This window comes from Mytilus galloprovincialis, chromosome 3 (assembly GCF_965363235.1).
Source record: "Mytilus galloprovincialis chromosome 3, xbMytGall1.hap1.1, whole genome shotgun sequence".
NCBI classification, from domain to species: Eukaryota; Metazoa; Mollusca; class Bivalvia; order Mytilida; family Mytilidae; genus Mytilus; species Mytilus galloprovincialis.
This window is the reverse complement of record NC_134840.1, coordinates 35,805,071-35,832,694: the sequence shown is the minus strand read 5'-3', so window position 1 is coordinate 35,832,694 and position 27,624 is coordinate 35,805,071. Positions and strand designations below refer to the sequence as shown.

At 30.7% G+C, this 27,624-nt stretch overlaps 1 protein-coding gene across 1 annotated transcript in view; it reads left to right on the top strand.

Moving 5' to 3' along the window:
- LOC143067810 (protein trachealess-like) overlaps positions 1–27,624 on the top strand; it is a 60,298-nt gene that overhangs the window by 21,094 nt on the left and 11,580 nt on the right. The window contains exons 2-5 of the mRNA XM_076241371.1: positions 1,112–1,350; positions 10,086–10,156; positions 14,980–15,069; positions 22,977–23,067. Coding sequence (XP_076097486.1) covers positions 1,112–1,350; positions 10,086–10,156; positions 14,980–15,069; positions 22,977–23,067 — 491 coding nt within the window. The remainder of the gene's footprint in view (positions 1–1,111; positions 1,351–10,085; positions 10,157–14,979; positions 15,070–22,976; positions 23,068–27,624) is intronic.

The window sequence follows — 27,624 nt, the reverse complement described above, 5'->3', positions numbered from 1 at the left end:
CTTGTTTTTAGCTATGGTAATCTAATAAAGCAAACAGAATTACGCTTCATGCTCATATTGCAGTGTACGGTAAATGCCCATCAACTTGGTAAAAGAAAATAACATTAGGGATACAGTAGAAAAAATATAATCGTTTTATTTCCTGCTTGCTGATTAAATGGGGAGGAAGAAATTGCCACAAGTTTTTTCAAGGGCTTTAGATTTCATTATTGTGTCTCTCTATGATTAGGCACTGTACTTCTCATTTTCTCGTAAAACTTTCAACGTTTTGATTGAAAAATCCCCAAGATGCTCTGAATTTAGTCATTTACAATAAAATAGTACTTATGATATTCTTCAGATTTGCAGCTAATCTTGGTCTTTATGTAGTAATGTTCAATCTTGTTTCATCGTTAATGATTTAATTCAGTCACCAATATGGAAATGTCACTTTTCTCTAGACGGGTTTCACTGGTGACATTTTTAGTGTTTTGAGAAGTACATCCAGATCTAGTCATATACCCAGAAATTCATTATATTATTTTTATAAGTTTAATGTCCTGTGATATAAATGCACTATTGAGTGAGTGCCAATCTATGTGAAAAAAGTAGTTTTAGTTGGCAGGTAAACCTAATGAAATCATAAAAACTTTCCCTATATCTCTCATGATATTCTGGGTTGAAATTGATTGATATTATTTATCTTTCACCCCAAATGTTTTAAGAATTGTCAGCTCCAGAACCGTAAACTTTCCTGGTTAACAGAAGTTTTTCTTAAAACAATAAGTGATACAACCATACTTGTCATAATGTCCAAACAAATAAGTCAGAAGCACTTACCATGTAAAAGAAGGATGAAAGATACCACAGTCAAACTCATAGATTGAAAATAAAGTGACAACACCATGGCTAAAAACAAACAGTCAAATAATAGTACAGAAGACACAACATAGAAAACTAAAGACAAAAAATGGGGGTGATCTGAGGTGCTCCTAAATAATATATTTGAGGCAGGAGAATTTAAGATTGAGTTTGGAAACAGTCCTTTAAAATTTGATGTGTGTCAGGTTCATATATCTATAAAAGGCTTTACTATAAACACAAAACTGACATATTATATCTTTCTTTTCAGCATCCTGGAGTTAAGAAAAGAAAAATCACGAGATGCTGCCAGATCAAGGCGAGGAAAAGAAAATTATGAATTTTATGAACTTGCAAAGTTATTGCCATTGCCTGCTGCAATCACAAGTCAACTAGACAAAGCATCGATCATCCGTCTTTCTATAAGTTACCTCAAATTACGTGAATTTTCTAATCATGGGGATCCACCTTGGAACAGAGATGCTTTACCAAATAATAAAAATTTAAAAGGTAGGACAAAGTTAGCAGATACTAAAAATTTTTATTTACTGTTTTGACTGGACCAAAGACCTTGTCTGCTGTGTCACTGGTTTTGTACCATCACTCCTCCTAAATTTTAGTGAAATATCTTATTTCCCATAGCATTCAACAAATAGGACTAACATATGATGACAGGGACTTGATAAAAGGACCAAAGAAAATAACTGTAATTACTTATTTTGATGGGCAGCGTTTATTTAAATCAGTTATTATTCTGGCTCTTTATTTCTTTCAATAATAATTCTTATCTTCAACATTTCAACATTGAATTCTATGGGTTCTTCGATACAATTGGTTCCAAAGAGGCGAAACCTTATCAACATTTCAGACAAATGCTCTAGTCTCTCTCTTTTAAAATACACATGCGAAACTTTCCATTTGTTGATATGCTGCTGTAATATACAGGTGCAATTTTATATGAAACTGTTCAGTCGATATGATCTGTACTCAGACTTGTAATCTGTCCAGTAGAATATGATCTGTACTCAGCCTGGTGTTGTGGTCAGTAGAAATTATCTGTACTCAGATTAGGGTTCTGGTTAGTAGAAATTATCTGTTATTGATATGGTTTTGGGTTAGTAAAAATTGAAACATTCTTAGACTTGTTTTTGTCAGTAGAAATTATCTGTACTCAGATTAGGGTTCTGGTCAGTTGAAATTATCTATACTCAGATTAGGGTTCTGGTCAGTAAAATTTGATCTGTACTCAGACTTGTTTTTAATCAGTAGACATTATCTGTACTTAGATTCAGGCTCTGGTCAGCAGAAATTATCTGTACTAAGATTAGGGTTCTGGTCAGTAGAAATTATCTGTACTAAAATTAGGGTTCTGGTCTGTGAAATTTGATCCGTACTCAGATTTGTTTCTAGTGAGTAAAATTGATATGTACTCAGACTGGTGTTCTTGTTAGTAGAAATTATCTGTACTCAGACTTATTTTGAGTTGATAAAAAATTATCTATACTTAGACTGGTCTTCTGGGCAGTAGAAATTATCTGTACTCAGACTTGTTAGTTGATAAAAATTATCTATACTCAGACTGGTCTGCTGGACAGTAGAAATTATCTGTACTCAGATTTGTTTCTGATCAGTAAAATTTATCTGTACTCAGACTGGTGTTCTTGTTAGTAGAAATTATCTGTACTCAGACTGGTGTTTAAGTCAGTAAACATTATCTGTACTCAAACTGGTGTTATGGTCAGTAGATATGATCTGTACTCAAACTTGTTTCTAGTTGGTAGTGTAGAAATAATGGGTAATGAATGTAAATTACAAAAGTACACAATGCAAAATAGGTGCTATGATTAATTTTGCCTTTAAAATAATTTCTGATTCTCTAGAGGCTTGAAAAATTTAATCATTTGTGCATTAAATGGGGCTGGATCCAGTGATAGTATATTTTCGTCACTGGACAAATGTTAGCACTCAGAAAATAATATTTGTAAAGTCTGGTTAATTACTTGACGTGTGAATCTTACAACATTTATCAACTTTAATTAAGGTCATTAATAGATAATAATTAAAGCTTTGAAGAAGAATAAATAAGCAAGTTTAATATGCTGACTTCATAAAGGTAATGCATGTTCATGACATGGCATTTGACTTCAGGTTTAAATCAAGTTATAAGCTCTTGAAAAGATATTTAAATACCATAGATTTTAGAGGCAAGAAGTAAAAATTCTTTTATTTGTGTGTCAATTAAAAAAAAAGAATCCACTTAGAATATACAATTCTATATAAATTTGAAAGAGGTTATTATTGATAACTTAAGTCTTTTTATTCATCAAGATATATAGATATTGAAGTATCATATAAAAGATAGCTGAATAGTAAAGTAGTATATCTATTTAACCAGGTGTTTTAATTCCCACCCATTTTTTATTAAATCGGTTAAATTTCGCCCAGCCATGTAATTTTTTACTTGCAATTACATTGTTCGTAGATGATGTTACCAAAATTCCTATCTGGTCTTTGATACCGTTTTTTGTTTGATTTATCACTCAAGCATGTTATCTGATATGCCAGCAATCTAAATGAAGCGTAACCAATAGGGTCAGAGGTTGAATGAAACAGAAAGATGCAAATGTTTCAAGTTGTATAGCCTTTGCAGTTTTTCTTTGACCCGTAGGTAATATCTTTGTTACTTGGCATTAATTTGGTTGACTTTATTGACAGATAAATCCTTATCATATGTTAACATTATCTTTCTAACTTTAGAATTCAAAAAGTCACTGAAATGGAAACTGGACTTCTGTTGTAATAGACCTACGTCAGAGCATAACAGATATTTTAATTGTAGATATTTGCATAGAAATCATTTACATGTGATGTTTCTGGGAGATTATTTGATCCTACATTGTTTTATTAGTATTTCAAGATTAAGTTTCAAAGTATTTATTTAATCTATAGATGCAGTACACCTGTCTTTTCGCTTTTTTTTTGCAAATGCATGCATTTCACGAAAAAACAATTGTTTCTAAAGTATTGCATTTCTCCAAAAGATCATATAATCAGTTGGAATTCATATTAACTCATTTTAATCCCCCTCTTTTTCACTTAATTTAGAGTAAATGCTAAATGCAGAGTATATGCTAATGAGACAGCTACCCGATGACACAAATTAGCAAAAGACATCTTTACAGCAAACTAATAATGATCATGAACGACTTTTGCACCATACATGTATGTTCATTTTGTTAATACTAAATAAATGTCTTTTCAGTGTTGCTTTGAGATGTCCTTTATCCATTTTTCTGTACTAAACTTAAATAGAAATTTGTTAAGCAAATATTTTCAGAGTAATTAGATCTACTAACAAGTCAAAATCATCAACTGAACCCTTAAAAGAGTTATTGCTCATGAAAGATTTTTTGTTACAATTTTTGATAATTTTTTTTAGAAATCCTAAAAGATAGTTTGCATAATCTATAACAAAGAGGAATAGTTATAAATAGGGAAAATGTTCAGCACAATAAGATCTACAATATTTAGTTATTTCCCCTGAGTGGTAATTTTTGTCAAGAACTATTGTGGATTTTTAGAAAATTTGACCTACCAATTAGATCTATAAAAAGTCCCTAAATAAGATAAACAAATAAGCAAACATATGATGGCAAACAAAAGAGAAATGCATATCAAAATGATATACAGGAGCAATTCAGGCTGTGGAGAGCTTCTTGTTTCATGTATAATCTTTGCAAAATCTGTAAATTTTTTCACACTCTGCAGCTTGAAAAAAGCTTTGTGACCATGTGTTAAGGTTAAGTAGCATGTTATCTCTTTTTGGGGTCATATTTACCCATCTCTTTTATTCATTCCTACAATAGATATTTTATTATGAATAGATTCCATTCCAAGAAATTGAATAAAAATATATTTTACTGGTCTTCGTATGGGTTATACCTGTCAAAAGAAAAATTTGATGGAGGTCAAAATATTTTTATATTTATTAATATTAATTCAATAATCTCCATAAAAATTAAAAATGTAACTGAATTAGGTTTTTTACTGTATACTGTGTTTGCTTAATATATAAATGCTTAAATTGTCTTACAGAATTTTTATCATTAAATCTTTCTATTTCTGATATAGAGTATTTCAATTCTTCAATTTTTAAGGGGTAAACCCAGACATTTCACCATATAGCCTATGTTTGGTTATCTGATTTCTCTTTCTTTTAATAAAAAGATCAATAACAATTTATCCTTTTTTTTTGACATTTTTAGATATATTTACATACAATTATACATTTGTAATATGTAACCAGACTTGTGGTTTAAGTACTAGATAATAAATGCATTATCGATCTTTTTACAGATTTTGGTTTGATTTTTTATAATGAACCTGGTTTACCAACTACTTAATCATTATATGTGAATTGGAATGACATATTTGACCTAAAAGGAAAGGATAATTAAACTTATTAACACATATATTTTTTATGTGGAAAAGGAAACCACATGTGTTTTAATTGATCACATCCAGTAAAAATACTTTTTTAACTAAAACTTGAATTTTCCAATTTATCGGTACCTCACTGTGATAGAGGTATGGTGAGTTTATTATAATTCTTTAGAATCAATTTCCATAGAATTGGAAGTATGTGTGTTCTGTTTTTTTTGTTATAAATGGGAAAAGGAATATGTGGTAGATGTACATGACAACATTCACAATGATGTTACACTGGAAAAGTAATGTTTTATAGATGTGTTGATACCTTTATTTGATCTTTTTGATTTGTTTAAACTTTATCTAGAAACACTTATATCAAAGAGGTTCTATTTTTCTGAATGCAGACGTTCATTGCAAATTCAGATTGGCCGTTTTTTACAGGGATGTTCATTGCATTTGAAACTCACTAAAATTATCATTTTTCATATTATATTCATGCGGGATGAAAGTTGATTTTTAGTATGGATATTTATAAAAGGGTCATTTTACTCTGCGTTTGATGGTTGATGCATTGTTTCTGCTGTATTCTCCCTGTGTTGAAGACCCATTTGATGGTTGATGCATTGTTCCTGCTGTATTCTCCCTGTGTTGAAGACCCATTTGATGGTTGATGCATTGTTCCCTGCTGTATTCTCCCTGTGTTGAAGACCCATTTGATGGTTGATGCATTGTTCCCTGCTGTATTCTCCCTGTGTTGAAGACCCATTTGATGGTTGATGCATTGTTCCCTGCTGTATTCTCCCTGTGTTGAAGACCCATTTGATGGTTGATGCATTGTTCCCTGCTGTATTCTCCCTGTGTTGAAGACCCATTTGATGGTTGATGCATTGTTCCTGCTGTATTCTACCTGTGTTGAAGACCCATTTGATGGTTGATGCATTGTTCCTGCTGTATTCTCCCTGTGTTGAAGACCCATTTGATGGTTGATGCATTGTTCCTCTGTATTCTCCCTGTGTTGAAGACCCATTTGATGGTTGATGCATTGTTCCTCTGTATTCTCCCTGTGTTGAAGACCCATTTGATGGTTGATGCATTGTTCCCTGCTGTATTCTCCCTGTGTTGAAGACCCATTTGATGGTTGATGCATTGTTCCTCTGTATTCTCCCTGTGTTGAAGACCCATTTGATGGTTGATGCATTGTTCCCTGCTGTATTCTCCCTGTGTTGAAGACCCATTTGATGGTTGATGCATTGTTCCTCTGTATTCTCCCTGTGTTGAAGACCCATTTGATGGTTGATGCATTGTTCCCTGCTGTATTCTCCCTGTGTTGAAGACCCATTTGATGGTTGATGCATTGTTCCCTGCTGTATTCTCCCTGTGTTGAAGACCCATTTGTGGCCTTTAGCTATTTTCTACTCTTTGGTCGGGTTGTTGTCTCTTTGCCACATTCTCCATTTCCATTCTTATTTATAATTTGAAGAATAATGGCCTTTTAAGAGTTAAAAAAAACATACATACATAACAAATCATATGATGGTTCATCAAATGAGTAAGTTTGGTATTAGTGTGATGGTTGGCCTCAGATTTAAGTCCATTGTTTCCAGATTATAAATGTATAAAGTAAATGAAAAGACAAATAAGAAAGTGAAATAGAACTTTTTTTTCAGACTTATAATACTTTTGTATTCACATCCAAAATGGGCCATGTAATTTGTGACGTCATGAAGACAATGCTACAATGTATTACATTTTTTTTCAACTAATAAACCTATTTTCTTGTAATTGTTTTAGCTATGATTTATTGTGATATGGGTCAATAAGTCCTTATTTTATATTTGTGAGAAAATTATGGGCCATATTTGTGCTTATTGAACCTGTCCATTCCTTTCACAACATAGTTGAGGAAACAGTTTATGGCTGACATTATATTAATCGCTGTGTTTTGACCAATAAACTCTTCTTGATGCACATTTATATGGTGTCTTCCTCGAATGCCAACATTTTATATGTTACCTATTCCTTGAATGCCAACAAAAATAATTCAAAAGATGTTTATATAGGAACAATAGGTGTTTTTATAACTATTTAAATGTAAAAAATAATTATAGAGAACATGATAAAATTGCAACATTTTATCACTTTTTGATTAGGAAAAATAGTAGATTTTTTGGGTTAGAGCTATAATGTATTTTAAAGAAATAAACAAAATGTAAACAAAAAATTAAATCCTGGTATCTATGATGAGCTTATCTAAAACGTTTTTTTTTTAACTTTATATTGAAAATAAATGTTTTGGAATGGAAATTTTTATTAACATCAGAAATATTAAAGAAATTCTAGCTAAATACAATAATTTCAAACTAATAAAAGGATATTAGATTTATTTAATTCCATATCATTTTAAATATCTTATTAGTTGATATGAACTTTTCAATTGACCAATTAATTAAACTTAACACTTGTAATGGACTTAAATGTGAAAATTGCGTGTAGGAATAATTCAACAATTGTTATCAGATCACATATGTAATGCTTTTTTCCACAACTCCAAAAAAATTCAAGAAAATCCGTAACATAGGGTAGCAAGAATTCCGATGAGTTGTGAACTCAACTAACACCTCAACAATATATAGTCAGGATTCTACTTCGTCAGAATTATCTCCTCGTTACGCCAGTACATTTTCACAATAGTAGAAGTGGAAGCCATTGTAGGGATGACGCGCTACTAATTTTGCTCTTGGAAACCGATAAATTTATCCACATTGCACCATTACGATCCTTATATGTTAGTTTTATTTTAAAAGACAAATGTATCAACTAGCTAATAAGCATCAGTTAATGATCTTGTCTGCATTGATTCAACATAAAACTATTGTCTGATTGGTTGTCAGGTGGAATTTTCGAAAATTCATAAACATTTAAAAAATTCTAATTAAAAATTTCGTGGAAGGGCAGACTAAATTTTTTTAGTGTATAAAGACTATAAACCCTAGTTTTCACACACAAAAAATTAAAAATTTTCAAAGATATGCATTTTCATCATCCAACTTGAAAGACTGTCGTCAAGTACTTTCAGTCAAAAAATAGCTATTCGAACACACCTTCTCTGTTTTTGTGACTCATTAGATAGGTATTTCACTTGACCCATATATTTCATCTTTTACTACTGTTATTTTTTGTGTTATAAAGTCAATCTGTAGCTTTGATATATAAAAATGATAGAATCTGAAGCGAGACGATGTATGAAATATTCTTACTTTGTACGATATCAAGACAAAATATTCAACTCAAACACGCCCTAACATAAAAAGGTGCACTCGATTTTCTCTTTTCGATACAATTGTTTCCCATTTTTTTGGAATTTTTTCTTGAGTCACATAATGGAAGGGCAGACACGAAAATTTTTGAATTAATAGATTGATATGTTTTCCGTACGTGGTATTTTTTTTCAAAAAAATCGGAGGTTATTCATTTTCTTCATCCAACTTGAAAGATATACCCATGTCGTTGACTTGAAATCTAATTGTTCTGCTTAACTATGTACTAGAGAAATTGAAAACTTATGCAAATGGTGTTTTAAAAATAAAACACCTCGTAATTGAAAAGAAAATTGTAATTTTGTTGTTTCTATTAACTTTTAAAAATTTTGTCACTATAGTAAACAATACAATACACATTTATCGCCTTCTCTAACAAAGAGCTTCGATTCTTTTGTTCTATTTCAACCGGGTTTCCGACTGTATAAAGAAGGGTGTACTATTATAATCAAGAAAAATCTGATGAACAACTGGACAAAATAAACTATTGTAATCTAAAACGTGAAATATTTTTTAGTTTCAAGAAATTCCTTCAAATAATATGGGAGGATTTATTACAGCACACACAACTATAGAAATATTGAAAAAAAGCATACAGTCCAAAGTCTTCAAAGTTTTATTTTTAGAGAAGATCATATTGGTTCAAGCAGTAACAGCAAAAAATAATTTCAACAAGTTGACAAAAATGCATTTGATGGAAGAGATCATTTACGCCAAAAATGCGTCCTTTTGCGCCACAATTTTTTTCTCCAATGCTATGTTTGCGCCACATGTTTATAGATTACATGGTATCATATGCGCCAAAAACAAAACATACGATTGTGCCAATTAGAAGAACAATAATTAATTCCCTACTCCTTTATTTGGACTTGGAACCGGCAGTTTACACTAAACATGTTTCCTTTTCTGAAACATATCTTTTTCTTACTGCTGTTGCATGGATACTTCCCAATTTAATGTATATGTGCATAAGATACTTTTTAAGCCAGAAATTAGAATAAATATATATTAATCATTATTATTTATGATAGATATATGTTTAAAGATAAATTGGCCCAATTAATACATTTGGAAAACAAAAATTGGCACATATGATATCCCTGAAAAACAGTAATTGGCACAAAAGGACTGCTGCCCATTTGATTTGGCTACCTGGAATTTACCTATCTGTTTAATAAATATGACTTTTGATAAGCATGCACTTTTGTTGTGACAACTACTTGTACCTATTCCTCGAATGCCAACATTATTTTACAGATAAATTGTCGGTAAATCAAAGGATGTTGGCATTCAAGGAATAAACCATTTATATACTATAATCTAATTCAATATTTTGTATTGAGTTAAAATCACAGTCATTGGTACTTTGACTTCCATGATCTAACATGATAAAAAAAGGTCCTGTAAATAATTGCTCCATGAAAAAAATATTCACCAACAAACATAACAAAAACAGCTAAATTTATGAATTTTATATGTTGTTTTTTTTTTAATCAGGGCATGGCAGACGACGTAACTTGACCAGTGTAGATTTGATTGAAAGTCATCAGGGGACACATATATTACAGGTATTTATGTTTTTTGAGAAGAACATTTTTTCCTGGTACATATCAGTATGATAGTTGGACTGCAAAACTTTTAAGGATATATATATATATAGTCCCTGTTAAACTTTTGTGTTTATTTAGCCAGAGAATCTAAAATTTCATTCCATTATTTAAAATATTTGAGTACCAATTGCAAGTCACTTATAACAAAGAAGATAACTCAAATTAACCTTTGTTCTTCCTTTTTCACTTGAATCCTTTCTGGATAAGTTAAGCATACTTTTTATGGCCCCGCAACAAAGTTGTCAGTGCCATATAGTTTTACCCTTGTCTGTAATTCTGTCTTTCCGTCTTTCTGTCTTTCTGTAATTCCCTCATTCCACAACAAACCATTATACGAAGTTTTTTTCTAAACGCCTTCAGATATTTGGCTGATTTTTGGTATGTGAGTTAACCATGATGAGTTACAGACCAAGTTTAAGTTTCATTCCGCTCCACTAATTTTTGCCGAAAATTACGGGCTTTGGACTTTGAGAAATTGTTGAAAATCACAGTTATACAGACTTTTTTTCTAAACGCTTTCAGATATTGGGCTGATTTTTGGTATGTGAGTTAACCATGATGAGTTACAGATCAAGTTTAAGTTTCGTTCTGGTCTACTAATTTTTGCTGAAATTACATGCTTTGGACTTTTGAGAATTTATTGAAAATCACAGTTAATATACAGACTTTTTTTCTAAACGCCATCAGATATTGGGCTGAATTTTGGTATGTGAGTGAACTATGATGAGTTATAGGTCAAGCTTAAGTTTCCTTCCGCTCCGCTAATTTTTAGCTGAAATTACAGGCTTTTCACTTTGATACATTATCGAAAATCAAAGTTATACAGATTTTTTCTCTATTCCCCTCCAGATTTTGAGCTGATTTTTGATATGTGAGGCTACCATCATGTTTGTGTCCACATGTGTTTATATTGAAATTGCAGAGTTTTCAACTTTTTGGGACGGGGCCATTTGTGTCGCTTTGACACATCTAGTTTTTAAACTTTTATAAACTAAGAATAATTACTCATTTCAAGAAATTTGCAATCTCGCACTGTCACAAAAGTGTACATAAATTATTTTTTTTTTATTTTTAAAGGTATGAATTCTATTTCTATATATGTCTACACATTAGTCTATTTATATTAGTGTTTTGAAAGACTAAAGTTTTGCTGAGTCTAGAAAGTTGAAAGCAAATTAGAACCCTCTTCATTGGATGGACACAAGAGCATGCACCACCCACTTTGGACATTTTGAGTCTAGATTTACCAATAATTAATATTTAAATTCATTCTGACAGTGACAAATGATTTTTGTAATAAATGGTGATTATCAATAATAAACACTAATTTGTACATTATATTTTGTAAAAAAACAACACTTTATGACAAGTTAAAATATCTTTTTCTTAAAATAATTCTGTTATTGTCACTTCATTAATGTAGATTTTATTTTAAAATATGATTTGATAATTAGTATTAACATTAAAAGTTCAATCTTAATTCATCTTATTGACTGCTTTTAACAGGATTTTTGGCCCCAGTATGTATAAAAGTCTTCCACTTACAGATCAACTGGTGCATAAATATTTATATAACTTAACAAATTTGTCTCCAACTGCATTCATAAATCATCTTATATTTAGTCAAAAAACATTTATATACATATTTTGATAACTAGAAATAAATTACGATTTCTTAATTTAAGATTGATTGATAAGTTGTCGTTTGTTGCTTTATATCCATGCATGTTTAGATTGAGAACATATGAACAATTATTAATACATTATGCAGGTACTGCATTTAAGGGATGATGGACAAGATTTTTAGAATGCTACTGAATAATGGGGGCATACTGAATAGGTAAGCCATGCAACAGGCCACCTACAGACATCTCAAAACATTGTTGCAAAGGTATTAAAATGCAGAGAATATGGACTCCCCATTTTTGCAAAGGTTTTACTGCCGGTCAAAAGATAATGTAAAGGGATTGGTATTCCAATGGAGACTAACTGTACCCCACTTATCATTCATTTGTTTTCTTTACAATATCTCAGTAATCAAAGAACACAATATTTCCAGGCACAGATCCTGCCATTTCCAAACCCAGGAGAACAGGGGGGTCGGGATGGTTCCAACTATATGTCCCCATTCAAATGCATTGATTGTCCAAAAAAGGGTGGTTCCAACCCCCCAAACGGTATCCAAGGATCTGCCAGTGATTTCCATACTACTAAAATTCTCTTGCAATTTTATTTTTTTCTAAATTGGTCTAAACTAAATTTGATCTCAAATATTGAAACTTTTATAGGAAATAACTGTAGGAATAAGTGGTATTTCACACCTAGATTCTGTCAGTGATATTTATAAATCAAACAAATTTAGGAATGACTTCTAAATCTATCATTTTGACTTTACCTAGACTCATTGACAAAGAATGAACTACTAAATTTGCTTCCATAGACTTCAGGGATAAGAATTAGAGTGTATTAGAAGATTGTATCAGATTTTTTACTTAACAAGACTGAAGTGACTGCTGTACTTCTTTCGTTTTCTGTAAAAATAAGTCATTGCTTTTAAGTCATTTATTAATTCCACATCTGAAATCACCCAGTAATTAAGCAATACATTTTAAGTATGAGAGAATAATAACATTATTTTTTAGATGCAGTACTATTTGTAACATTAAAATGTTAACAATGACATATTCTGCCATTTGATTTTATTGAATTTCCACAAAGAACAATTTTCATTTCCTGAGACAATATTAGAAGCAATGATCATGCTAAAGACCAGTATAATCCATCCTAATCCAACAAAGATCCAGTCTGATAAAGGACAATAACCATCAGCTGACCTTACAATCTAAGGTCAATTTACAATATCAATGTCAATGGCACACGATTCATGTGTCATTTGATGGCTATTTAGAAAAAAATGGGTAATAATTATTTTGCATCATAACAAAATTAACAAAAGGTATGAATGCCATAACAGCGGTTGCTGATTTCACTCAATTCAGTTGTGAGGATATATCACAAAAACTAAAATGGTTCTTGATTTGGTGTTATTGTAATTTCATGTATGATTTCATTTGTAATGACTTTTGTACATATTGTATTGGGTATTTTAATGTATTTATATGAGATTTATGGGTTATTATGTTAATTTCTTTCTAACTTTGATTGCCTATTAAAGTCCATCTATTGTCAACTGATAAAAGTGCAGATGATAAAAAGTTTTGCTACATATTTTTTGCCTATTTTCTATTGTTTGATTATCATAGAAGAACCGTGTCAAATACATTACAATGAATAAGCTACGGGTATGTATTTTACCTGTTTTAACGAGACGTTCTTTCATTTTGCCATTACCCTGCATCTGATGCCTCTTTTCTGGGAATTTTAAACAAAGCATCTCCTCCTAGCCAATTGAAATCATACTTTGTTTGCACATTCTTATAAAGTTTACTTAAACAAAGTATGTCCTGAATGATTCATATTCAAATGAACATGGTCACTACATTTTAAAGTAGCTCACAAGGGTAGAATGAATAATTGTCTGACAGCTTTGAAAGTATAGTATGAAAATTCTGATTTGGTGTGAAAGCTCAGAATACAGACAACTCTTTATAAGAGTTTTGTGGTTTTAAATAATATTTTTTTTACCAATTTTTTCATTTTTGAAAAACTAGCGAGAAATTTTATGGTAGCCAATGAGAAAACTATACTCTGAGGACCAAAGAACATGGATGGGTTCAACTGTAATTAAGTCACAATACAGTCTTCACCAAACTATAAACAAAACTCGTACCATATTGTAAACTATAAAATAATAATAATACTAATGACACTATTTTTTTTTTTATTTAAAGAGGGTAAGCACAGTTAGTTACAATTGCTTATCTTCCCTGAGGCCCTCAGGTGAAAGGTTTTTAAATGGAAAAATATATAACAATTATTCAAATAGAGAAAATCAACATACTGATTTAAAGTATAACAACAGATAGGGACAAAGACTACACTAGATTACAAGCCCTTTAATCACACCCTATTGTTGGCTATCATTCCAGCAGATGCATTAAGATCTGTGATCTAAATTGTCACCCTAAACAAATGTTGATATTGTGTTCAGTAGATGTGTCTGTTCAAAGGGTTTTGCTATCGTTTTTTGTACAGCAGATTTTGATCAGTTTTACCTATTGCATCTGTGGTTCTGATAGCCAGTTATAGGGTATATCTAAACATATCTACTAGTAAATTCAATTATAATGGTGCATATATTTGTGTCTCATGTGTCTATAAAAATTAGATGTTTGAGTAACAAATCACTTCAATCCTTTATGTCAAAGTGTAATGTTGGGTCATGCTTCTATCTGTCTGTTACTTATTTATAATCTGAAAACTTAATTAAAATGAATTTTATGGACATATGTAAAAAATGTCTGCTTATTATCAAGTGCCACTTAAATTTAAAAATGATAGTTTGAATATAAGGATCACTTTTCTTCAACAAGGATCTCAAGATAACAAGAGTATGGTTGGTTTTATAGCTGAAGATACCAATTTGACTCAAGACTAACAAAACAAAATTAACACAAAAGGAAGCAAGAAGACATTTTTACTTGACGTTATGAATTAGTGGTTTCAATGGTAGCATGCAATAGAATGATCATGTCTTTTATTGATAAAAATATTTTTCAATTTGCATACATACATATTACCATATTGTTTATCTGTCAAAAGCATGTCAATTTAATTTAACTGTAACTGTGCATATTAAATTTGCATATATTTGTTTTCAGTCTCTTGATGGTTTTGCCTTTGCTCTTGGAAGTGATGGAAGATTTTTGTACATATCAGAAACTGTCTCAATATACCTAGGGCTTTCACAAGTAAGTTTTCTTCATTTGGAGAACCTTTTACCATGAAGCTGTCGAGCTTAACAAATTATATGAACTCTAGAAACGAAATGAAATACAGATACATAGAACAGAACAAATTTGATTCATATGAATTAATTACAACATTCCTTTAGAATAAAAAAAACTTGACATACAACCATGTAACTAAATACAGTTGTTCTATTGGGCGACTATGAGGTTGTCATGGATCTTTTAAGTGCATATAAACAAAGAAAATGTTTAGGACAGCCATGAAGTGATAAGGATAACAAAAAGGTGTATAAATGTCAGCTCTATGAAATTTATAAACACATGGAACACATTTTGATTGCATACAGTATGGTTATAAAAAAATACATGGTCAGTTTCCAGATAAGGACATACAACAGATTAAGTGTTCTTTTAAGAAATTGGGGATGATATTGATGCAGTGGCATGACAGCACTAAAGAGGGGCAATTTATGCCCCCCACCCCCCTTTCTGTATTAAAAGTAATGTTCTGTTTATGCAGAGTTGTTGAAGTCAAAACTGAAGTAAAAAAATATGATAGTACAGGTTAACAATGCAAGCATATAACAGGAACTAGCTATTAAGAATGTGTTTAATATGAATTTAATTAAAATCAGATATGATGTGTGGTATAAATCAAGATACACAATCCTAAAGTCATCTGCATATTCTAGATTTGTATATTATAATTACAAAACTAGAACCATTTGAATAGATGCCAGTACTGTAAACATTATGTCTTAATGCCAGCGAATAATGTTTAAATAAGATATTTATAAGCCAGTGACCTGTTTTACTTTCTGCCTTTTTGGCAATAGTAATAAATATTATTGGCACTGATATCAAGAATGTAACATACCATGTAAAGTGAATTTTGGGAAGAATTTTTACTGCCTTGTCATAATTCAATGTAAAACATTTGTATTGTTTAGTCTTTCTATTTACCAAACATTTGAACGGTGATCCAAAACTTGTTACGACAGTATAAGGACTTCTCTATACTTTATACTATAAGCAGCTCTCTACTTGTTAAGTTTCCTGACTTAATGATTTATAGAAAATTATTTTAAAACTTTCTATGTTTAAGATAATTTATGCTTCACATCAAATACAACTACAACCATCTATGTAAAGGATCCACAGGAAGAATTACATTTCAAATTGTTTCTTATAAAACCGTTCATTTAATGCAAACTTGGTCTAAATCAATTATTATTGCAGAAATTAATACACAAAAATCCAACAGTAGTTGTTAATTTATTTGACTATTGTCTTGCAATGAACCTCAAAAAATGTTCTTGTAGAGCTGCATTTATTTACAATATTAAAATACGGATGCCAAGCATTAAAGATGTTGAATAAACTATTGACAAAAAATGGTTGACAAAATTTGAAATAAGAATTTTAGTTTTTTTTTCAATCCAAGCAAAACTGAAGTTAAAGAGATGTAATTGAAGATAGTTTTTGCTTATTTTTGTTTAAAAAAATATTCCACTTCATAAATATGATCTCCACTAATTACTCTAGCTGACAATTGAATAATTTTTTCAAATTATAAAGAAGACATGATATACATTTTTTAAACTGTATATGAAATTGTTTAAGTAAAGAAAATCTTTTAACATTTGCATATAAATATAATTTTATAATAAATGAATTTTAACTTTTTTAGGATTAATGAATAGGTTGTGAACTTTCATACATATACTAACTGGATATGATGATCTGTCATATTAAATTGTTTCATTTTATTTTATGCTTATAATGATGTTATTAATTCAGTACTATTCTCAAGATATTTTTGTCCCTGGATTTAAAGAAAAGCTTTGAAAAAAGAAATTTGTAGGGCAAATATGATCTGAAGGCATATTGGGCAATATAAATGATGATTTGAGAAGTCATATTTTCTTTGTTTTAAATCTGTAAATTTCAAGAAAAGATTTAAAATGACAAATATATGTGATTAAAAGCCCATTTTTATTTGTCATAATTCAAGCTAATAAGACATTCTAAATAGAATTTTCTTTATCTTTCGTTAGATTTCAGTATAAAATTATAAAGAAATAATGATTGCTAGTAATATTCTAATATGGAATAACACCGTTATAGATTAAAGGGACCTCATCTGTGGATGTCATTAACAGAGATCCTATGTTTATCAATGTCAGTCTTGCGGCAATCTGTTTGCATACAAATTGATTCGGACTAAATTAACAAAACACCACAATCATCATTTTACAATCGTTCAGATAAGTCGTAATGATTACTATCAAAATAATTTGTACTAGAAGTTGCCTTTTACAGTTTTGCATCTTAACTAGACTTCTTCAATTATGGAGACAATTTTGTTATTGTCAGTAGTGACTGGATACCTGTCAGTGACAGAGAGGTCATCCCCTAATGACTGTTCCCTCGGGGCTATTAATAATATCCTGTCATTTACAATTCAACCTCAAATTAAAACAATCCTCAAATTACAATAATTAATTTTCTCCTTTTATATACAAACAGTTTGCTGTTGACAGTTAAAAGTGTATTTTTTATTTCATCATAAAGGCTCAGATATATTAAAGCAGTTTCAAAATGCAGGGAAAGAAAGGATGTTTGCAAGAAAAGCAGTTTTTTTATACTGAAATAGCCCTCATTTTTATGATCACTGTATCTTAAAGTAAAATATTATAAAACTAACGTATGAACAAGTAAAAGGTGTGTTGCTTTTACATATTTCTTAACTCTGCTTGATCTTTTGCTTACAGAAAAGATGTATAGAAATTAATAAAAGAAAATTACAAAAGTGATAAATACCAGTTAGAGAAAATCATTCAGTTATAAAATTAGTAACTGGGGGTTAATATAAATCCAGACTGTATCGGTGTAATATTTGAAAAGCCCCTTACAGACTTTGTAATAGAAAGAAATATTATTGAAATTATGCTTTTAAAATAAAGAAAAAAAAGTTTGACTAAAGGTTATGTTCAAGTGTATTTTGAAGTTTCAAGTCAGTTAAAAATATTCTTACAGTGGTGTCAAATTCAGAAACATACAAGCATGTTTACCTATTTATATACATATAGCTGAATTGTTTGGTTACTGTTTTTATTGCATTAACAATTTTTGTAAAATAAGTTTTTCTCTACAGAATAAGCTGATGATAATTCCCCAACAAAGAAGCAAACAAATTAACCGTATCTGTATTATAGATTTACAGTTCAGTATTTGGTTATATAAGAAATGTTAACATTTTTCAAATTACACTGATCCATGTTTAATAAAGAGATGTGGAATGACTACAAAATTTAATGAGACCATAGTCCATCAAAAGACAAAATTATGTGACTGTGAATACACTTTATCAGGGGTGGACCCAGGATTTTCGAAAGGGGGGGCGAAGTATCTAATCTTCTTTAAACTTAGCGGAGCGGAGCGAGGCAAAAAAATTTTGGACCTTTTTTTGGTTAAAAAACATAGAATGAGTGTAAATGATGCACTTTTTTTTATTTATTCCTGATGTGAGTCATGTATATTCTATAGTTTAAGTGTAAGGGTTAGACATATAAATGCTGTGTTCTCCCCATTAATTGTCGATTATAAAATGATTGGATGGATCCAAAATTATGTACTAGTATATTTGATATGGGACTTGTCAGTAAAAAATGGTCATGGAAAATTGTCGTTTGTTCAAAACGGTATGGTTAGTTAGCGTAACCTAGCAGATTTCTTGTTGTAAACAAGATGTACACCGGGCTATTATATGAAATTTACAATACGACCAACACGAGTTAAATAATATTGCTGTATACTCTTTCCTTAGAGTGTAATGGCTTATTTACTTTCTGTTCGGTGGAATTGTGAAATAGAAGTCCATATACGTTCTTGCTTAATCTTTTGTCACTTTGAAAGTGTCATGCTTGTCATCCTCAGCCTTAGCAATGTGTTACTGTAATTTGAATTTCAAAATGACTGGGTGACGTTTTTTCTACGCACTGGTCAACTCCACCGTAGCAAATTACATGACTTTACCATGATCAATAATATATTACAGTAATTAAGAGTGAAAAATATCATAATATGTAAAAAATTGCCGCATAACGATTGATTAAATACACGGGAAATGGCAAAGTTCACAAAGTCTATTCATTTCTACCCCCCCCCCCCCCCAAAAAAAAAAAAAATGCAAGCAAAAGGGGGGCATACGCCCTCTACGCCCCTCTGGATCCGCCACTGCTTATTATTGACCATTACTGGACACAACAGGCCAACCTGTGATGTCTCAAAAACTTTTTGATGCCACAGTGCAAGAGATCCAGAAATACACAGGCACAGGTAAAGCAATTTCTTAATTGAGAGCAGCATTTATTAAAAGGGAGGGGGTCATTCCAGCTTTAAAAAAAGGTGAAGTGATTTTGAAAAAATAAAATTCCACAAAATTTTGTGTTCCAACTCTCAGACCACCCTGAATATGTAGAGACTGATATTGTAGGGTTAGCTGTAAATTACATTCATAGTTGTAAATGTAAAATGTTTAAGATGCCAGTGGCAGATCCAGAACTTTTCATAAGGGGGGGGCCCTCTGGTTGACCTAATCAACCAAATTTTTCCCATGAAAAGGGAGGGGGGCTGGATCCTCCTATGGATGCAAGTAAAGAGAGGGAGCAGGACCTTTTTTTGGGACGTCAGGATAGGGTGTTTTTTAGCTTGGGATTTCGGGATTGATCCTTTATGGATCCGTGAATTCTTTTTTTAAGAATTTCGGGATGTCAGATTTAAATTTCAGGATCAGGACCTCCGACCACCCCTTCAGTAAATGGATAGTTAACAAAAGTCAACAACAGTAAAAAAAAAAAACAACTTTACAGACATCAGCCACTGTAATGGTTCCTTTTGGATTAATGTAGATGTCTAGAATAACGTAAAATTTCTTTTGCTTATTTGTATTATATGACATATGTTTTTATTCATGTAATGATATGTTGTTGGATTACTCCGGTTTGTGACTAATATGTGACTCAACTGACCAACAACTGTGAAGGAAATGTTACCTCAAACAAACCAACATATTGACAGTTAGAATAGACCAATTTCAAGATATGTCCTTCATCTGAAAATTTCCTTCAATTATGAACGCCTTTATGAATTCATTTACCAGAAAGAGGAGACTACCTGTATCCATGCACTATTAACGTTCATCAAGCGTCTTCATGATCAGCTTTATGCAGAATATACTAGAAATAATGCTTGTTCTGTAGATACTTGAGCACTATACTCTTGAGCTATTCTTTTAGAATGTAATTTGTGCAATATAGCAACAAAACAGCTCACTCAACATGGGAAGGAAGTGACAATGCTCCTATTTGCACAAATAATGTTCACTAAAACCAAATTTTTTGATGAAAATGCAACAAATTCGAAAGTGGTCTTTAAATGGACATGGTCCTACCTCAGGTCAGGACTTCAGAAAAACACACATCTTAAATATTACAGTAGACAGGAAATATTGGCCTGAGATTACTCACTTTACAGGGAACTGATTAAAACAACTTAAGTAGACACATGGGATATATTTTCTTAGACTTTCATAGCTAAAATGACATAACTATTAAAATTAAATTATGCCTTGTAGAATCTAATACTTGTGACCTGTCAGTCCTAATAAAATGAATGTCAGTAACATAAGATTTTGTATGATATATTTTAGTTTTTTTGCAGTATAAGATTAATCATCAAAGATGTAAAAGCAGGTTGCAAGATCAGCATTCATACTTTCTCTAACCTTGCGTTTTGTGCCAAAAGAACTATCACCATCTCTTTGGGTTTGTCCCCTTAAACTTTTTTCTTTTTACTTTCTATGAAAACCACAAACCATTTTCATATAAACTGCTTGAATATTCATTAGAATATCTTAATCAAACTTTGTGGTTAATTTTTTGTCTGTCTGCGATAAAAGTTGCAGGATGCTTAAGAAAAGGGATTCTTATTCGATAGCTTTTAAATTAATGATGTGTATAAAGCATTATATTTTGGGAGGAAGGGGACCTGGATGCTTAGTAACATTGTACAAGTACAATGTATATGGAAAACATATGTTACGAAGTTTCCATCTGTCTTATATCCCTTGTCCCTGACCTCATTTTCATGGTTCAGTGACTGCTTATTAAAATGTGCTTGTTGTTTTATCATGAGCAATTCTCATGTGTTGGTATATTGGATCCTCTCAAGATCTAGATGTCTTATAGACACAGTTCATCTGACCTCATCTTCCTTATATGGTGTCAATATAGCATTTATTGTATCATAGATAAACAGAAACTTTAACAGTGGATAGATCATTTTAGTTTGTCTCATAAAAGTTTCAGACATTGTCAACAATTGCAGGTTTGCTCTGCATTTTTTTCCTTTTCAAAAAGGTTCTCAAGTACTCATTTGCATAATTTATGATTTAAATGTAAAGGTTTGCTTTTAATTGTTTATTTATTCTTAAATTTTTTTTCTAAATGAGCACAACTGCCCTTGACATCCATCTAAATATTGCATTTTACATTTGGTCAAATTAAAGTCAGCTTAGTAAACCAATTAGATTTAAGATGTTTTTGTTAGAAGACAAACTACTCTGTGGTGAAGACATTTATTTCCTCATATCTGTGTGTAAGATTTATTATGATTAACTAGATTTATTACAGTATAATTAATAAAATAATTAGTGTTTATAATTATTGCGGACAAGTTGACAAAGAAAACATATGTCAGATGAGTCTAAAATATGTCATGTAGTGTGTTAATATTGTCATGGTTATGAATGAAGTTGGACTTAACCAAGACTATATATAGCACATGTGTCTTATAATTAGATATACCTTACATCAACTTATTTACAAAGCACCTTATTTAAAGCCTTTTACCAAGGTTGCCCCACATGATAAGGTGTTTATAATACAGTGTAAAACAAACATTGATTACATGCAGAATTCACTTCACTTTTGTTGCCCTCTGTCTTTACAGCACTGTCATATTGTTGATATATGTTTGTTCAAAAAGACTGATTTAAATTCAACCTTGTCACACAAGTTTTCATTATGCATTATGATTGTGCAATGCTATTAATTACTGTAACTGCAGAATTAAATTAGTGCAATTATTAATGCAAATCTTCAACAACGAACAATAGTAAATGATTAATTGAAGCAATGCCCATACATATTTTACCATAATGTTACTAGCAAAAATAAAAATTCATTACACTGTTTGTTATATGTTTTTAATTAACAAAAAGATTGCATTTATATTTGAATCTGCAGTAGTTTATCTTATAAGTTACATTTGTGAACATTTGAATATCCATGTGGCACTGACGACGAAAGACAAAATGTTCTATGCTGAAACAATTACACAAAGGCCATTTAGATAGATAATAACCAGGTTATGGTACATAAACTGGAATACTCGTAGTTAGTCCTCCTGTCATGTGAAATTTTTGTAAAACTCTCTGCCTATTATATGACTGATAATATGATTATAAGAATATTTGTTAGGATGAAACTAAAATTACCCAATAACAATTTTGCCTCATATAAAAAAATGCTTGGTGCGGTCTAGATGTCTTAACTTCAATATTGTATGTGTATTTGCCTTCTTCAAGCTCTAGTTCAAATAACTTATGATGGCAGTATACAGAAGAGTTTTTAAGAAGCGCTGATTCTAAACATATTCTTCAATATACAGAAGAAGAGCTTTCAATATTAGCTCTATCCATAACTTTTAATATAAATTTGTAAACAGAATTAAGAGCTTATCACAGATTAAATTTGTGATAAAAAATCTATGGATATTTTTTTATTTTTTGGAGATCATAAATGTGCTTCCATAAGTTATAATTTGTATTTTTCTAATTTCAGGTTGAGATGACTGGTAGCAGTATTTTTGACTATGTTCATCATGCAGACCACAATGAACTGGCTGAATATCTTGGATTAGGCTTTCAAAACGGTTAGTTTTAAATATACATGTATTTGAAAATATGTACTAGTTTATCACTTACACATAGCAGCCTATTTTTAAAGAGTACTAGGGTAGAGTGGAAGGTTGAGAAAATTTATAAATTCTGGTGTCCTGAGAAAAAGAAAATATTTTGGCCTTCCTTTACTTTAGGGGTCCCGACATTACTGTTGAAAAATGGAGGGTCCCACAATATATGTACACATTTTTTATGTTATTTCGAATAGACAGAAAAAATATTACAATCATTTCTTATAATTTAATTCTAAATTCCATTTTAAACCATAGAAAACCTTGAAAAAACGTTGATGATGTCACGGTCACATGACTAAATTATGTCTTTGGTCTGATAACAAAATAACGTCGGCCAATCAGAAGACGCGTTTCATCCAAAATTAAATTATAGGCAAATGCATCTTAAAACAGCAAAAAGATTGGATAATTAATCTAAAAATTAAATACACTTAGAACAGGTATATAGGGAACTAATCTTTTTATAGAATTACATACCCCAAACTTTTATGGACCGGGACCCCTAAAGTAAAGTCCAAAAGTGTCAGGACCCCTAAAGTAAAAGAAGGCCAATATTTTGATGATTATTTTGGAATGAGTGCAATTAACATGACTTTTGTCTACAAAAGCTAATTATTTTTTTTTTAAATTTCCTTATCATAGAGCCATTTGGAGCAATTGCTTCGAGTCTGTGCTATATCAATTGTCACCTTTGAAATTGAAGCCAAACTTGGTAACAATCCTTTTTAGTGTACCTTGTTTAAAATTTATTCCTTGAGTTCCTACTGATAAACCAACATGACCACTATTATTTAACAAAGGTCCATTCAGGTTAAACAGGCACAGTCAGGACTCTACTAAGTCAAAATTATCTCCCCATTACGCCAGTTCTTTTTCACAATCGTAGAAATGGAAGCCATTGTAGGGATGACGCGCTGCCAATTTTGCTCTCGGCAACCGATAAATTTATCCACATTGCACCATTACGATCCTTATATGTCAGTTGTATTTTAAAAGACAAATGTATTAACTAGCTAATGAGCATTAGTTAATGATCTTGTCTGCATTGATTTAACTTAAAACTTGTCCGATCGGTTGTCAGGTGGAATTTTCGAAAATTCATAAACATTTAAAAAAAATTCTAATTAAATATTTCCTGGAAGGGCAGACTAGATTTTTTTAGTGGTTGAAGACTATAAACCCTAGTTTTCACACACAAAAAATTATAATTTTTCGAAGATATGCATTTTCATCATCCAACTTGAAAGACTGTCGTCAAGTACTTTCAGTAAAAAAATAGCTATTCGAACACACCTACTCTGTTTTTGTGATTCATTAGATAGGTATTTCACTTGACCCATATATTTCATCTTTTAGTACTGTGATTTTTTTATGTTATAAAGTCAACCTGTAGCTTTGATATATAAAAATGATAGAATCTGGAGCGAGACGATGTATGAAATATTCTTGCTTTGTATGATATCAAGACAAAATATTCAACTCAAACACGCCCGAACATAAAAAGGTGCACTCGATTTTCTCTTTTCGATACAATTGTAATCCATTTCTTGGAATTTTTTCTTGAGTCACATAATGGAAGGGCAGACACGAAAATTACTGAACTAATAGATTGATATGTTTTCCGTCCGTGGTAAAAAAAATTAAAAAATCGTAGGTTATGCATTTTCTACATCCAACTTGAAAGATACCCATGTCGTCGACTTGATATCTAATTGTTCTGCTTAACTATGTACTAAATAAATTGAAAACTTATGCAAATGGTGTTTTCAAAATATAACACTTCATAATTGAGAAGAAAATTGTAATTTTGTTTGTTTCTATTAACTTTTAAAATTTTTGTCACTATAGTAAACATTACAGTAAGCATTTATCGCCTTCTCTAACAAAGAGCTTCGATTCTTTTTTTCTATTTCAACCTGGTTTCCGACTTGGCAAATGGAAGACTTGTATGATCTATTTTATAACATTTGTCCATTTTCAGTTTTTAGTTGTAAATAAGTGGTTACATATAAACTACAAATATTGTCTAGTTGGTTTCCTTAGACCTAATTATGACTAGGACTAACACAATTTCACAATATTTCACTAAATCACTGCTAGCTTTTTTTAGATCTTGAAATGATGTAATACAGGGCATGTACATGTATATGTGAAATGAGAATTTACGGATAGCATTCAGATTTTTTTCCAATGAATTGATTTTATCATGAATCATAAACTTACTAAGACTTATTAAAATTCCTAGAAGAAAAAAATGCATGTCCTTCATAAGCATCATAATGGGTGATCTGCTTTTCACCAGTAAAATCACAGTTTATAATAGATTTTTTGAACCCCTGATTACTTTTTCTTAAATTGGTTTTCAGAAAAAGAATATTTTTTGTATATATGGGGAACATGTAATATATTTTTTAAAATCAAATTTCAAGTTTCTAGTTTATTCCATGCTTTTTTTTTTTAAATCTACCAAGTTTGAGTCTATAGTTTTACTTTTGTTTTGCATGCTTTTGTCCAACTTAGATCCTGTTCTATTGGATTGGTTTCCTCCAATTGTGGTGAAATATTAAAAGGGGTATATAAGTTTCTGTAATTTGATGATTTTCACATTTGTCTTTTCAAATTCATGTTTATCTTTTTACTAAAATAATAGTCGTTTTGTCACGCACTTCTTCATGTTTGCTCCTCTGTTCTACTGAAATACTGGGATATCAGGAATGACAGTTAAAGTGCTATGCAATATTATTTGCAGAGAAAGCCCATGGGAATTTATTTTGAGAAAAAATAATAGAAGATCTAAAATTGATGCAGGAATTACAAAAACACAACCAATTGAATGATTTTTAACTACAAAAACCAAGTGCATCAAAATGTTAGGAATATATTTTATAAATTTGAAATAATATTGTAGATCTGCTCTTCTTTTTATGGCAATTACAATTTTAGATATATGATAACGTATGACTAATTTTGGATGAATATTGTTTTTTATTTAGATGTATGTTAATTTAAAAATGGCCAATTAAGTATGAAAGTGACCACTATAAAATCTGTAATTCTTAAAAATTGACAAAATAAATGAATGTTTTGGTAGTAAAATTTGTAATTTTAAGAATGTGAACATGTTATAATGAGCAGACTGACATATACTGATCGGTTAAATATGAACATCAAAGGTTTGATAGTCAGGTAAAACAACAGGTATTTACAAACTCTTTGATTACTCTTATTCTATTTTCTTTGACAACTTCCTGGGATTATTCAGTACATTTGATGTCAATTTTGTCATTTTCTAAAAAAGAAACACACATTTGCTCATCTTCAAAAGGGACAAAATGTACATATATGTTTGTGTTATTAATCAGTAAAAGTTAGCTATTATGCTTCATTGAATTCATATTGTCGTTCTATATGACAAAGGATTAAATATTACAGGAAACATATAAAAAATTACTTCCGAGGAATTTATTGAGAAGCCTCAGAATTCTGACATAATGGTGTTGAACACCTGAGTAATAGAATTTATAATGTGTCCACTTCTTTTTATATTTTGACATAAATACATTTTGTGCTTGTTTTATGTTTCCTAGTCAATGAAATTGAATTTATTGTTGAAATAATTTGCTTGTAATGGATAAGAGGGGGAAGAGATAGAAATATAAAAGTACATCAAAATGCACGTTTTATGAATAATTATGTTATGCATAACTCACCTGTGTGTGGTGACTGATAATATTTAAAAATTTGAAAATAAAGCTGTCGAATGAAAATTATTCTTTTGTATATTATACAATTTCATTCAAATCAAAAGGAGGATTTTCCTGATATTAACAGTTTTTTTGTTTGGTGATTGTAAAATTTAATGTTGCATTTAGGGTTGTAATGTGAAATCAAATTTCAAGACGATTTCCTAACAGCCAGATCATAATGAAGCTTATACATGTATTGATATCTAGCATGACAAAATGTCAAAGCTATGTCCTTTCATTTGTGGACTGATGCACAAAGAATTATCATATTTCATTGAAATTTGTTCAAGTTCTGTGTGTTATCATGTTTGCAACTTCGGAGCATATTTAAATGTATAAGTCTGAATATTTACAGCACCTGTTGAGATTTGTCTAATCCGTGCAATTAGTACATACATTCATATATAAGCCTGTCCTGTCTGCCATTTGCCTTGAGTACATCTTTGTAAATAATGATTCTTTGTTGTTCACCACTCTAAGAATGCAAATAGTGAATAAAGTTAGAAAACTGTAGCAATTGATGTCAATGTTACTAGATATTGAATCTGTTGCAAAATATCAACAATTTTATTGAAGTTCTTCATCTCAATGTCACACTTGGGTTTTTAAGGTGCAGCAAAAAGTTACACCTCAGTATAAGTTTGAGACAGACCCCTATGCTTATACCAGACAACCATTTTTTTTTTGTTGATAGATAAATAATTTTCCATGTTTTAATTAAGTTATATATTTGTAATTAAAAAACGTTTTGGTCTATTTTGGATTTAAA